The following is a 12,988-nucleotide window of genomic DNA, read 5'->3' as shown; positions in this document are numbered from 1 at the left end:
GTTGTATAAGAATCGGAGAAAAAGAGCGAGAGAAGAGTGGGATGTGTGTGTGGCCCCAATCAAAGTACTCCATATCTGGTTGTTTGTTTGGGGGTGGGAGAGGTGAGGCTAGAAACAATTACTCCAGACAGCACTACAACCATAGATTGAGGGGGGAAAACCCGACGGTGCAGACAGAAAGGGTAGATGCAGTCTGCACCTTGTATGTAGTAGTAAATGCATACGTGGATAAACGGAGCGATTCAATCTGCCAACCTGCAAACGCCAACGTTTCCTTTACCTGAAAGACTACAAATCACCCCGCAGTCGATAGCTTCGAAATCTTGGCAAGAATTGGCCTGTGCAGACCTGAAATTGACTGGTAAATTCCTTTTTGCGTGCATGAGAAGAAGAACACACGGGGTCAATTTTTTTTTTCTTTTTCGTGGTTCTGATGAATGTATTATTATTATATTAGCTATGTGGTGATTGAATTGGGATCATCGTTAGCGGTGAGACCAGGGATGATTATTTGCGGGATTTACCCTCAGATCAACTCCTGATCATTACAGTTGCTCAATTACTCAATTCGTTAGTGACTACCTGACCACCGTCGTCATCGTCATCCTGGAAGAGGAATCAGGTGATGCCAATGATGTTTTCTTGATCGCCAATGCTATACTATACAGGTGTTCCATCTTGAATCGACGTGGTACTACTTACTTGAGCTGCACGTTGATCTGGCCCAGTAGGTGTTGTTGTGGGAACACACACACACACACCCCCCAGAAGTGGAGAGGGGGGAAGTTTACTAGTAACGTAGTAGAGAAGAAAGAGGGAAAAGGGACGTGTTAGGTATTCTCCGATCCATCATGTCTCAGGCACTGATCGATGGTCCGATAAGGCGCGTGTGTTTGGGCCCCAAAAAAAGACTTCCCCCCAATTAACTAACACCAAACTAATTGAGGGCCCCCCCGTAAGCCCACCGTATTTAATTTACCTTCACGAGGGTTGCAAATGCGGTATCCGGGGTCACCTGTTCACCGCCCGGGATCAATCGGCCATACTAGGAAAGGGAGACGTTCCATTCCGAGGGTGAAAGTACTACGTACTCCAAGGTAGAAAGAATCAGGGTAATTTATGAGATGAGATGAGGTGAGAGAGATTTTCTCCTTGCCTTAACGACGATCGGGTTTTATGGAGGTGAATGGTGTGGTACAGGGAAGAATAATGGGGTCTACACGGATGGTATTCATTTGCCTGGGGAATAAGCCTCTCGCTAATGGGGGGAAGGGGGAAAGGTGTAGTACTAAGCATCATCTCATCATCGATTTGAGGTGAGGTGCTTTGGGGTCACCGCGGGTAAGAGGGAAAAATGTAGCGTGAGGGAAATAATCATCCGCCACAAACCGCGTAAAAAAACTAGGTAGCTTTTGGGGGTGATAGTATGGAACATTTGCTTTTGGGTTTAGGTTATTTTCATTTCGTGATTACCCATATTCTTGCCACTATCGCCAGACTCTTTTTTCGCCGCCTAACATGCTTTTTGGGTACTTCTAGAATGTCTTTGGATCAAAGCGGATCGTTTGCCTCATCTCTTTTCGTTTTGTTGCATTGGAAGCGAGGCATCTGGATGTATGAAATGGTTACATACGACGTACCAATCCTGTCTGCCTTAGGCAACCAGCCGTGATAGGTACAACCCGGATGCATCATGACCTAGTCCAATCCTGCTGGGCTGTCAAGTTCGTTGACTAGTTAACCTTGTTCAGTAAATTACTAAGAAAAGCATCAGAGACCTACGCACAATAGGGTAGCCTCAAGAGATACCCGAGCTATAGATAAAATGCAAAATGTTTTGTGTGGTGAGAATTGAGTACGTAGGGAGTACTATTGAAGTTGCCCAGGCGTAAACTGCTGGATTGCTTCACCGACTCCTACTTCAGCCACCCCAAGGATGAATTGCAATTTCCACCCTGCTTGGGAGAGCCTTGTCTTCATTCCTGGTATCTGCAATTCTTCCCGAAATGACCGGCGTTATCCTTGCCTTGTAGGACCCCAGTTATAGCCTCCTACTTGGCCAGCCGCCGGGTATCAGCTTATGAAAGAAGGACAGCCTTGCTTTGAAACAGATCGGATGTTTGGTAGTTGGTTTGTAGCTTAGTTTTAAGGTAGGAAGTAGACTTAGTTGGCGTTAGGTAGCCTTGGATACGGTACGGAAGAGGAAATAAAAAATACCACCTTTACGATACGCTGGGGGGGAAGGAAGGAAAAGTTGGGAAACAAGATGACCAAAAAGCCAGACCCAAACAGGCCAAAACCAAGCGGCCAACCAACCACCGGCGGCTGCTAAACTTATCACAGTCAGTCTTGTTACTTTACTTACTTTCCTTACCCGCCCCCCCTCTCTCTCTCTGTCTTCTCTGAAGGCTGACCGGCTTGGCTGCTCTCTTTACTCTCGCATTTTCCCTCTCCTCTTTCTCTCCTCTCCTCCTCCTCTCCCTCCCTCTCCCCCCCCCTCTCTCAACCCACCTTCTCCATTATCAAGGCTCTGTCCTTGAGTCTGATATATTCTCCTTTTCCTTCTCTTGTCTCTCCTATCTCTTGTAGGTACGTTGTGCTGCTTTTCTCCCTCGTCTCATCGGTGACAGCCGCTAAAAGGTCTGTCAGCTTGATCCCCTTTCTTTTTCTCTCCGCCTTTTTCGCCTTTCCGGTCGGGTCGTCACGGTCGGTTCACCCCAACAGTCGACATCACCGCTATCTCATCTCTTCCTTCCCGTTTCTAGACCAGGTTCGTCCGCTTCTAGGCTGCAACTCTCTTTTCTCTATTCCCCAGTGTCACTATTCACTTGTTTTGTGCCTCTCCTCTTGCTTGGCTTGGGTGTCTTGCTTTGCTCTTCGTCCAAGCCGCCTGCCCTCAGCAGACTCGCTCTGCCAAGTGACTACGCGCCGGGATTCTCCCTGCACCACCTTGTCCTCTGGTGATTTTGCCATCTCTCTGGCAGCATACATTGCCCACTGCCTTCACGCCCCTCCTGCCCCCCTCTTCTTTCACAAATACTCTTTATTCAACACACTTGCTCGAGGGAATGATCTCATATTCTCCATCGATCTATAACTAACCCGGATACCAACCTTTAGTCTGCTCAACACCTTACTCACACAACACGACGGCGTGTCTAATTCATCAAAATGACGACAATGGTTCGTGACATATGGATGTTTTCTTCTTTCGATGAACAGCTGTGAATAACACTTCTGTAGGATCTACGTGTCGGTAACAAATACCGTATTGGCCGGAAGATTGGAAGTGGTAGTTTCGGTGATATCTACCTGGGTGCGTGATAATCTTCAGGAGGTGAGATGAGTTATCTGGAGCAGCTGGCTGATTGTCCATTTAGGCACCAACATCATCTCTGGCGAGGAGATCGCCATCAAGCTGGAAAGTGTCAAGGCCAAGCACCCCCAGCTCGAATATGAAGCCCGTGTCTACAAGTCTCTTGCCGGTGGTGTCGGTATTCCTTTCGTTCGCTGGTTCGGCACTGAATGTGACTACAATGCTATGGTCATCGATCTTCTTGGTCCTAGTTTGGAGGACCTCTTCAACTTCTGCAACCGCAAATTCTCCCTGAAGACCGTGCTCTTGCTGGCCGACCAGCTCATTTCTCGCATTGAGTACATTCACGCCAAGTCCTTCATCCACCGTGATATCAAGCCCGACAACTTCTTGATGGGTATTGGTAAGCGTGGAAACCAGGTCAATGTGATCGATTTCGGTCTGGCCAAGAAGTACCGCGACCCCAAGACTCACTTCCACATCCCGTACCGTGAGAACAAGAACCTCACTGGAACTGCTCGTTACGCCAGTATCAACACTCACTTGGGTGTTGAGCAGTCCCGCCGTGATGATATGGAGTCGCTCGGATACGTTATGCTCTACTTCTGCCGTGGTACCCTTCCCTGGCAAGGCCTGAAGGCTGCTACTAAGAAGCAGAAGTACGACCGTATCATGGAGAAGAAGATGACAACCCCTACTGAGGTTCTTTGCCGTGGCTTCCCCAACGAGTTCTCCATCTACTTGAACTACACTCGTTCCCTGCGCTTCGATGACAAGCCAGACTACTCCTACCTTCGCAAGATCTTCCGCGATCTGTTCGTCCGCGAATCTTTCCAGTATGACTATGTTTTCGACTGGACCGTCTACAAGTACCAGAAGAATGCTGCTATGATCGTGGATGCCAACAAGAAGGACAAGGAGGCTGAAGAGCAGCAGCGCCGTCAGGGTGTTGCTGCTGCGGCGCCCATGGGCACCCCCGGTGCTGCCAAGCCCGGTGCCATCTCCAGCCAGCGCCGTAAGGTCATCGAACGTGGAACTCTTGACAACACGCCCGAAACCAACCGGGCCGTGGGAGGGAGTGACAGGATGTGAGTATCTGAAACCTAGGTTCCGTTGTAGGGAACCCCTTTCCTCTGCGTTTGGTGCTTTGTTATGACCCTGTGCGTAGAGGTCGGCTTGAAATCTAGAATCTGACTAATCTCATAGTCTTCGGCGTTAGGCTGCGTTCTGCTTCCAAGGTTGCTGCTTCAGGTGCTTATGGCCCTGCCGGTAGCCGCGCGAAGCGGGACGATGGGTACGGTTCTCAGTGGTACTGATTTGTACAGCATGGCAGTGTAGCTTGACGTTTCTTTTTTCGGTTGCCGTTCAGCTTGCTGCGTGTTGACGCCACGCTATCTGAGGAGCCCAGGATTACCACTATACCGGCTATCTTCTGCAGCCTGCAGTGAACCTTTCGGACTTATTTCGCCTTGGGCCCCCGACTTTCCATTTTCTTTACTATTTCTCTCTCTGCATTCTCTGTTAGCCCGCCATCCCGTTCAAGATCGTCTTCCGGTTACCGCCGTTTCGATCCGTCGCGTTTATTCAGATCGTCTGCTCGTCTATCGGCTAAGCTGAACCTTTCGGAACTACATTGCTCGATGAATACATCACTTGCAAAAACCTGGTTACGTTCATCATACACGAAAGGTCCTTGATAGCAGACTCGAAACGCATTAATTGTGGCTATTCTACGTCTTAGCCTCCCGGTAGCGGTCGTTTCCACATGAAAATAATACGTTCACATTGAAGTTTCGCGTGGAGTTGCGCTGCCATCGATCGGGAGGCTAAGGACTGAAGGAGATGCAAAGTTGAAATGATTACGCTTCAAGCACAAAAAGAGATGTCTCTACCGCTGCAACTGTCGCGAGAGTCCCTCATCATGCTTAGCGACCATTTCCTTACAATGCCCCTGCTTTGATATTTCTTTTCTTTTCTGCTTGCATGTTTCTTATTTCAGACTGTCATATTTTTCCTACTCTTGACGCACAAACGGGGACGATGAGAATGAAGGAACGACTGGTGGAGAGGTGTTGGCGAGGTGCTTCTTTTTCCCACATGTCCAGGTGCTTTTGCGCTTGTCCTTGCCGAAAACAAGGGCAGCCTGTAGTGCTTTGGGTGGGGAGAAAGCGCGTCTCAGAATGGGTATGTGGCGACGGAAACTGGCTAGGGTCGCTTCCGGGGTGGTATTGCGTCGATTCCTGTCACTTTCACATGTTTTTCCTTGTGTATCGTCTCAATTGTTAGCATCGGTCATCTACATACTGAGAGGGGGTAGTCGGTGGGATCAGCCGGGCAGAATGTGCTTTATGCAGCACGCAACTGAGCCGGTTCCCACTGACTCGCTACCCAATCGGGAACTATACATCTCGCAATCTGGTACAATGATGTAGAATAACAGTCTCGACGTAGTTGACTCTGCTGTTAGTCGCCACAACTGTCCGATAAAGCCCGCATAATGTCTACCCCTCCATATCCTGCATTCCAAAGCAGGGTGCCTTGAGCAATAAGCAGACCAAGAGCAGCTTGCCACCTATCCATACCCAATTGAGTAATGCAAGGCCGGTACAGCCACCACCTAAACACATCATATGACATCTTGTATTCTATGTACGCATCACTCACGTTATGTGACTTGACAAAATAGCAAGAAAATAAAGATTCACATCATAAACCAAATTAGGCATATACACTACACTCTTTTAGGTAGTCCACATCTCAATTACTTCTGACGATGTCCAGCAAGGATCTGTCTCCCCTTTCTGCCTGACTCACTGGACTCCAGTGTCTCATAGTGACTAATTACTATGTTCTAACTTAACTAGTTAACTATTGGCTGCCGCAGTTTACTCAGTGGAAGAGTATTGAAGGTGGGCATGTACGCCAGCCATATGTTCAATGAGGATCTAAGCGTATCTATCTATCTATCTCTATCTAACTATCAATCTGTTAAATCTATTATGAGTGGTGGACGCAATACAGTATGGGCTTACGAGTTCCAGGTCGTTTCGGTGGGAGAAAATCAGAAGTAGATTCAGACAGAGGCTTCGTTAAGTTAAAAAGTAAACAAAGTAATGGGGGAGTAGTAGTAGTACAGTCCAAAGTATGGAAGGTTGAGAAAGAAAAGAAAAGAAAAGAAAATAGATGAAAGGAAATGAAATGAATAAAAAAGGTGGATGGGGTATAAAAGGGAAACAAGAACGAAGGGGGAAATGGGGTGGTGAGAGTTGAATAAATAACAAAGGTTGAGGCTTATTGAAAGGCAAGGAAAAAATGCTTGTGGCCACTAGCCATCAATCAATCAGCTGACTCGTGACATATACCACACACATACACACAGACACATTTGATCTCTCATCATAATCGGAGACAGTCATGTCGTGTTTAGGACATGCTTGCTGTTACATAATTCGTACCGGAGTGGCGAGGCTCGATCTTCTCTGTGGAGCTGGTCTCCTCGTCATCCAGACGGCGCCTCCACTCGGCTAGACTGTCGCTCAGCCCCGTCTCCCTGGTTGGGGTTCGATCAAAGTCGGACTGCGTACTCAACCGATAGTTACGGTTGTTGCTCTCCCACTGAGTGCGCAAGGCTTCCAGTTCGTTTGCAAGCGAGTCCAGCGCCACCGAGTTTCGGTTGTCAGGGAAAGCGTCGTCTTGAGACACGGCACTATCAGCCCGGGACCGACGGCCCGCACCGATAGTGTTGCTTGAGGCGTTACTGTGGGTGCGAGAGATGCCGTTAATTCCTTGGACAGGCTGTGACTGCCGACGGTAATGCCCGACTGACGCCTCAACCTGGTCAAGCAGCATGGTAACCTTCTGCTCGGCATCGGACGCACGATTCTCCAACAAGGCGTTCTCCTGCTTGAGCTGCTCCAGCTCAGAGCGGCTTTTCTCTGCTGCAGCAGCAAGTTCCTGCTTGATACTTGCGAGTTCGGATTGCGATTTGGTCTTGTCGGCCTCTGCGGCTGCAGCCTCTGCTCTCAGCCTGGCAACCTGACTCTCAAGGTTGGCGATGGAGGCTGCTGTATCTTCCTGGAGATCGGAGATTGACTGCTCGAGTCTCGAGCGTTCGACCTCCCAGTCAGCAGGAGCTTGCGAAGACTTGCCAGACGATTCAGCAAGAGCTGTCTGTGCCGCGTCGAGCTCCGACTGAAGCTTGCCGTTCTGAGACTTGTACCGAGCAAGCTCATCCTTCATGCGCTTCAGCATCTTTTCAGTGCCCTTGACGTAGTGAACAGCCGACTGGTAGTCATTTTCTAATTGTTCAAGCTTCTCTCTGTATGCGCGGTCGGCTTCCTGCTCACGAGTCTCGAAAGAGGACTTCAATTCTTCGTGGGCTTTCAAGCTGGTGGAAAGCTGTTGTTCCAGTTCGCGAAGCCGACCTTGCTCGGGAGTTCCGAAACGAGACCCAGGCGACTCAAGGGGCGAGCGTCGGCTACCGGCATAATTGACCCCACGCTCTCCCAGAAGGTCCTTCAAGGCAGCATGCTGGACAGCCAGAGCACCGGCCTCGCGCTGGTGGTTCTCCAGCTGTGACTTCAATTCTCTGTTCTCAGCAGAGTGACCCTGACTTTCCTTCATCGCTGTTTGCAGCTGCCTGCGAAGCTGCAACCCCTCCCTACTAGCCTGTTCCTGATACGCCTCCAGTCCAGCAATTCTCTCCTCTGCACGACGGAGTTTGTCTGCTGCTTCATCTGCAGCAGCTTGACTTGTCTTTGCCAATTGGTTGGCCCTCTCTATCTGAGCTTCCAAAGCAGAAACCCGCTGATCGGACAAGGAGCGCAAGGATGCTTCAGAATCGAAGGATGATGCACGCTCAAGACCCAACAAGAACGCATTCTTATGGGTCTCGGCTTCCCTCGAATGACTCTGCATGAGCTCCTCGGCATCCCGCAAGCGACGTGTGGCGTTCTCTAACTCTGCTGTCCTTTCTTCGTGCTCCGAACGCAACTGCAACAGCTTCCTTTCTAAGCCTTCACGCCGCTCACGTTCCTCATCTAGTTGTCTCTCCAGAAGTTGGGACTTCTCAGATGACGCGGTAACAGCCTCCCGCAGGCCGCCGAGGTTAGTGCCATAGTCCCTAAGACGGGTGGAAGAGTCCTCGAGTTTCTGCAGAAGTTCCTCTTTGTCCAAGGACAATTGTTTCACTGCTGAATCGGCCTCCGATCGCAACAGACTTTCTTCCCTGAGCGACGCCTCCAGCTGATGAAGCTCCGCCCTAAGACTTTCAGCCTCTAGTTTACTGTTGTGCATTTCTAGTTCGGCCAGTCGTCTCCGAGTGGCTTCACATGTCTCCTCCGCAAGCTCACGGCCTCTCTTTTCCTGATCAAGTTCAGTGGTGATCACTTCCAGCTTGGATTTGAGCTCATTCTGCGACGCGAGAGCCAAAGCTAGCCTTCGGGTTAGATCTGTGCCGCGCTCCACAGACGTATCTTCGGATTCCTGCGCATTTCCATCCGGTTGCGGGGTGCCCCTTTGACTTCCACCATGAGCAGCCAACTTGGCACGAGAATAAGCGGCTTCATTGACAGCAACATCCCTTTGGTGCTCCACCTCTGCGACACGTTTAGATGCGATGGCCGCCTGGCGATCGACTGTGGCCTGCATTTTGGCCAGCTCTGCTCTCATGGCAAGGAATGCTTCGATCAACGGGCGATCCTCATCCGCAAATGCATCTGCGGCACGCTCATCCACACCAACGCTGTTGGCCGGGTTGGGTGTATACCCGGCCTTCTTAGCCAACGCAAGTTCGGAAGCATACCATGCATTACGGCTTTTCACCGCTTCCAGCTCTTTGATTAGGGCTTCCTGGTGGGGCGTCAGTCTGGGCGACCGTGGTTCATCTCCAGATCTTGAATTTCTGTAACTCCTCGACTCCGTAGAACCATCGATACTAGCATGTTTACCAAGGATGGATTCGTCTGCACTGTCCATAGAACTGCGTTGCCGGTGCTGGCGCAAAGACCGTTGTCTAGTTGGCGCACTTATAAGGGGTGCAGCCTCACCTGCTTCCATAGCCTTGGCAGACATTCTTGATGGCTGCTGGGTTGGCGTACGGCGACCGCCCGATGCGGCACTCGAGTCTTGCGCCGGTCGGGCTTCTTTTGGCGAGTCCCTGGCAGCTGGTGATTCTCTATCCCTGTCGGGCCCCATGGCTCGAGCGGTATCCACAGGCGGGCCTCCATAAGCACGATCCGTCTTCGTGGGCGTCTTGCTTCGGGGATTCATGGCATTCTGAGGAGTGTTGCCTCTTTGACCAGGTGTAGGGGCCTGTCCCGGGGGAGGAGGCCCCGCGGGGGCTTGCGCTATCGACGCTCTGGGCAGTCGGGATCCTGGCCCTGGACTAGGACCAAGGTCCGCTGGTCTACCAGTAGGGCTGGTCATAACGCTCTCCCGTGACTGGGGGGGTGGTCCACGTCGCTGAGCGTCAGGTTGGTTCTGAGATTCCCGCGATGTCCGACCCGTCGGTTGCATTGCACGGTCTCCACTCATCTTCCGCATCGCTTGAATAGGAGCTCTTTCACCAGATTGGTTCTCAGCTGGGTAGCGAATCTTGGCGGTGTCTAGGATATATGCCATGCTGAGTTCGACTGGATCCCTCGGCGCAGAGCTCGGCTCACCCGCCAGAACGATGATTTGCTTTCCAAAGGCGGTCATGCTATGACCAGACCTTGGAGAAGGCGCAGGCCCCATGTTTTGGAAAGAATACCATCGTCGCGTGGAGATGCGGAATGCGGCCAAATCCCCGAGGTCAATACCTTCGTCGGTTCGTCCTCCAAAAATGTACATAACGTCGTTGACAAGAGCCGCAGCGTGCCCTTCACGAGGTGTTGGGATGAAGCCGACGCAATCCAACTGAGTCCAGGTGTTTGCACGAGGGTCATAAGACCAGACATCATTGAACCATTGCAAGCCATTCGTTCCTCCAAACCTGGAGCAGGGTCAGAAATCGAGCGCATGAATCAGAGGGCAAAGAGGGTGTAGACGAAGTATAGACACTTACAGATACAGTTTGTCGTTGAAGCTCACTATTGTATGGTTGGTTCTGGCGGGCGGAATTTGACCGGGCGGAGGGCCACCTTCGTGGCTATTCCGAATAAGGAATTCCCACTTGTTCCCCGGATTCTGAAGCTGGTTCAAGTCGAAACAAACCAAGTCGTTGAAGAAATAGCCTTCGACCTGTCCACCAAAAACATAAAGTCTAGAGCCGAGGATGTTGAGAGTGTGGCCGTAACGCCCAGCAGGTCGAGGACCTGGAGGTATCGATCTGGACCATTGACGAGAAGCTGCAACCCAGACATGTTAGAATATGAACACCCCAAAAAGTCTCAAGTCAATGAGACTATTGCATGCATACGTACATGTGTTCAAGAGATAGAGCGTGTCATCTAAGGTGTCGGTTTCATCCACCTTAGTATCGCCTCCAAATACGATGAAAGCGTTACCAACCAGCAAGCTGGCATGGCCGACTCGCGGGCCTGGCCCTTCGGAGACAGTAGCGATCGGGAAACAGGACAAGTTACCGCCGCTGTTTTCCATCATCCACAAATCTCCCTTGACAGTTGATCCATCTATTAGGCCACCCATCATGTAGATGTCGCCCTCCTTCGATGCCACCGCATTGATTGCTGCTCCATAACGAGGGAATGGATTTGTCTGGGCGGAAGTGAAGTTCACGCGTCGTTGCGACCATGGATACAATGATGCACCTGGGCTACCGTTCGGGGAGTTACTTGGCGCCGCCTGTTGTGGTCGTTGGCTCTGCGTATGATCAGCCAAGGCTCGGAAAATGAGTAGCACTCATCACAAGCAGAACAGGACACACAATGTTGAGTGTCACTGAGTGAGAAGATCTGGGAAACCAACCTGCGATTCGGATTCGGCTCTCTGGCGCATCCGCGGGTGATCGGGGCTGTTCGTGCCGTTCAACGAGTTCAAAGAATTATTGTAGCTACTGCTGGGCGTCGGGGTCTGGGAATGTGATCCATCCCGTTCTTTGGCGCCGCCGGGCTGCGCAGCCGCTGATGGGTTGGGGCTTGGGTTTGCCGGCGGCCCTTCTGAAGATTGGACGTTTCTTGACGCGGGGGGTAGGCCAGAACCCTGCTGGTGTTTCTTTGATTTAAAGAGGAATGCCATCGTTAAGATTGAGTCGTAAACGGTCGTCTCAAGTACAAAGCAGCGGAGCAACGGCGGAAGTGTAAGAGGGAACTGGGGGAGTCCACCAGCTGCACCAGGTCACCTGTACCAACAGAGTTCCAATTGCAATGCGATGGGTATATTATAGATCAAAACAAGAGATCCCACTAAAGACCGGCAAGAGGATAGCTCAAGAGCGCCGGCTTGTTGAACGTTATGAAGGAGCGAACGGCGGGGAGAATTGAATTCGGAGTCGAAAGCAGAGAAACAACAGTAGGGACCGGCGTTCGTTCCTGACGATGCTAGAAAGAGCAGCTAAAGGCACCCCATTCAAATCGACCCTTCTCTTGAAGCCGCTCAACGTATCGATTCGGAGACTGAGAGTGTCTGTTCTGTCCTTTTTTTTAATTCCGAAAAAGCCTCATTGAAATCCGATGGCGACACTGACAGAGCATGGAGAGGGGTGGAATATAGAAAATCACAAGAAAACAGACAGGGGTGGATAACAGCAAACGGAACGGAACGACTGCGACTAAGGACAAGCAAAGAAGGCCGACGGAAAAGTGGACAACAGAGCACCCAAAGACGAGAAGAACATCAACAAGGAAAGAAAGTAAAAGGATGAAGGTGCGCGAGCAAGAAGTTGGGGCTCTGGACCTGGAGAATTGGAGGAAGAGAGGAGAGGAGAGGGAGACGAGAGAAGTGAAAGACTCCGGCGTTTCACACTTTCTGGCCAGCCAGCATTAGATAATTATCCTCTGGGCTTTTTGGCAGCAATTAGTTTTAGTTTAGGGGGGGGAAGGCAGAAGAAGAGCGAAAAGACGGATGGGGATGCGGACCTGCCAGGGCGACACCGCCTCATCGCCGTTCTCCAAGGCAGCTTCTTACTTGCTTACTTTTCCGTCTTGCGGGAAAGTTAATCTCATTTCTCTCCCTGTCAACACACCCCAAAGAAAGAAAGTAAAAAAAGTAAATAAAGGTCAATCCATCCTCCCACGAGGCGTTTCCATTCCCCAGACAATGGTGTTGGTACATCCACCCTCCCATACCTCAACTCTTTCTTAGTTACATTCCCACCTCTTCCCACCCTCCCCGAACCACCTTACAACCTCCCCCATCCATTTCAAGCCTCATTCTACTACTGAATGGCACAGACAGCTAGATACAATTAACTTGTGATTCTCATTCCCCTTGTCTTACGGGTGGATTGCCATCAAAGCCCGATGAATCTTCTGTCAGGATCTAATTAATCTGGCTAACAACCAGAGTTCGGTCGATCGGCCTTCAGAATAAGCAATGCAATTCGCAACTGCCGACATGTGTCTGTTGTTGGTCCACTCGGCTTGTCGCTCCACATCGCACCCAGTTATCTGCGTATTCCTCGATGCATGAACGATAGAGGAGATATGAAATGCAGGGGTGTCTACACAGACTCGGTCATCTTGAGGAAGGGAAACAGGTATCCTCCATTGCGAGCCAGTAATTGCAATAATA

General features: G+C 50.6%; 2 protein-coding genes across 2 annotated transcripts; one reads left to right on the top strand and one right to left on the bottom strand.

Annotated features, from left to right (window-relative positions):
• Nucleotides 1-3,171: 3,171 nt before the first annotated feature.
• Nucleotides 3,172-4,408, top strand: HRR25_1 (casein kinase 1 family protein; the record flags this gene model as incomplete). The annotated part of the gene is made up of 3 exons (XM_041684133.1): nucleotides 3,172-3,183; nucleotides 3,244-3,316; nucleotides 3,381-4,408. The coding sequence occupies 3 exons, from the start codon at nucleotides 3,172-3,174 to the stop codon at nucleotides 4,406-4,408; spliced, it is 1,113 nt and encodes a 370-aa protein (XP_041538348.1).
• Nucleotides 4,409-6,739: 2,331 nt separating this feature from the next.
• On the bottom strand, nucleotides 6,740-11,494 carry KEL2 (putative cell polarity protein (Tea1); the record flags this gene model as incomplete). Its single annotated transcript, XM_041684132.1, has 4 exons — nucleotides 6,740-10,289; nucleotides 10,362-10,644; nucleotides 10,720-11,119; nucleotides 11,225-11,494. The coding sequence occupies 4 exons, from the start codon at nucleotides 11,492-11,494 to the stop codon at nucleotides 6,740-6,742; spliced, it is 4,503 nt and encodes a 1,500-aa protein (XP_041538347.1).
• Nucleotides 11,495-12,988: the final 1,494 nt, after the last annotated feature.

Source organism: Aspergillus luchuensis, chromosome 1, assembly GCF_016861625.1.
Source record: "Aspergillus luchuensis IFO 4308 DNA, chromosome 1, nearly complete sequence".
Lineage (NCBI taxonomy): Eukaryota > Fungi > Ascomycota > Eurotiomycetes > Eurotiales > Aspergillaceae > Aspergillus > Aspergillus luchuensis.
This window is presented reverse-complemented; position numbering and strand designations above follow the sequence as displayed.